General features: G+C 67.8%; 1 protein-coding gene across 1 annotated transcript in view; it reads left to right on the top strand.

Moving 5' to 3' along the window:
* The first annotated feature begins 6 nt into the window (after positions 1-6).
* Positions 7-639, top strand: part of SPHK1 (sphingosine kinase 1) — a 2,259-nt gene continuing 1,626 nt past the window's right edge. Inside the window, exons 1-2 of the mRNA XM_005884228.2 lie at positions 7-55; positions 388-604. Coding sequence (XP_005884290.1) covers positions 46-55; positions 388-604 — 227 coding nt within the window. The 5' untranslated portion in view covers positions 7-45. The remainder of the gene's footprint in view (positions 56-387; positions 605-639) is intronic.

Here is a 639-nt window from a genome sequence, read left to right as displayed (position 1 = left end):
ACAGCGCCGGGGAGCCCTAGGCAGCCGGAGCCGCGGGTCGAGGTCATGGATCCAGGTTTGTGGGGTCCGGGTGGGGAAGAGCTATAGGGGGATCCCTTCACTCCCTAGCCAGGAAGGATGCCCATTCAGCTGGACAAAAGGGAGGGGCTGGGGACGCTGTCCCTGGTGAGGCCGGAGACTGGCAGGGCCGGAACCCAGGACGGGATGTCAGGGGTGCCCTGCTCCCCCTGGAGCTCCCTGCTGGAGGCCGCTGCCTCTGGCTCGCCTCTCCTGCATCCAGGACCCGGGTATTTCAGGCACCCGTTTCCATCCCGGTACCCCAGCTGTGACCCCGCGCCCCCTAGTGGCCGGTTGGGGACGCGGCCTTTTCAGGCGTGTTTTTTGCAGCCGGTGGTCCCCGGAACCTGCTCCCGCGGCCCTGCCGCGTGCTGGTGCTGCTGAACCCGCGCGGCGGCAAGGGCAAGGGCTTGCAGCTCTTCCGGAGCCACGTGCAGCCCCTGCTGGCCCAGGCTGATGTCTCCTACAGGCTCATGCTCACTGGTGAGTGCCCTCCCACCCCCAGGACGGAGCACCCACTGACAGGACCCTCCTCCATAGCCACCTGGTCTCCCCCTCCTACCTCCTAGAGCGGCGGAACCA

Source organism: Myotis brandtii, unplaced genomic scaffold (genome assembly GCF_000412655.1).
Source record: "Myotis brandtii unplaced genomic scaffold, ASM41265v1 scaffold825, whole genome shotgun sequence".
NCBI classification, from domain to species: Eukaryota; Metazoa; Chordata; class Mammalia; order Chiroptera; family Vespertilionidae; genus Myotis; species Myotis brandtii.
Note: the sequence above shows the minus strand (reverse complement) of the source record. Positions and strands in the feature narration are given on the sequence as shown.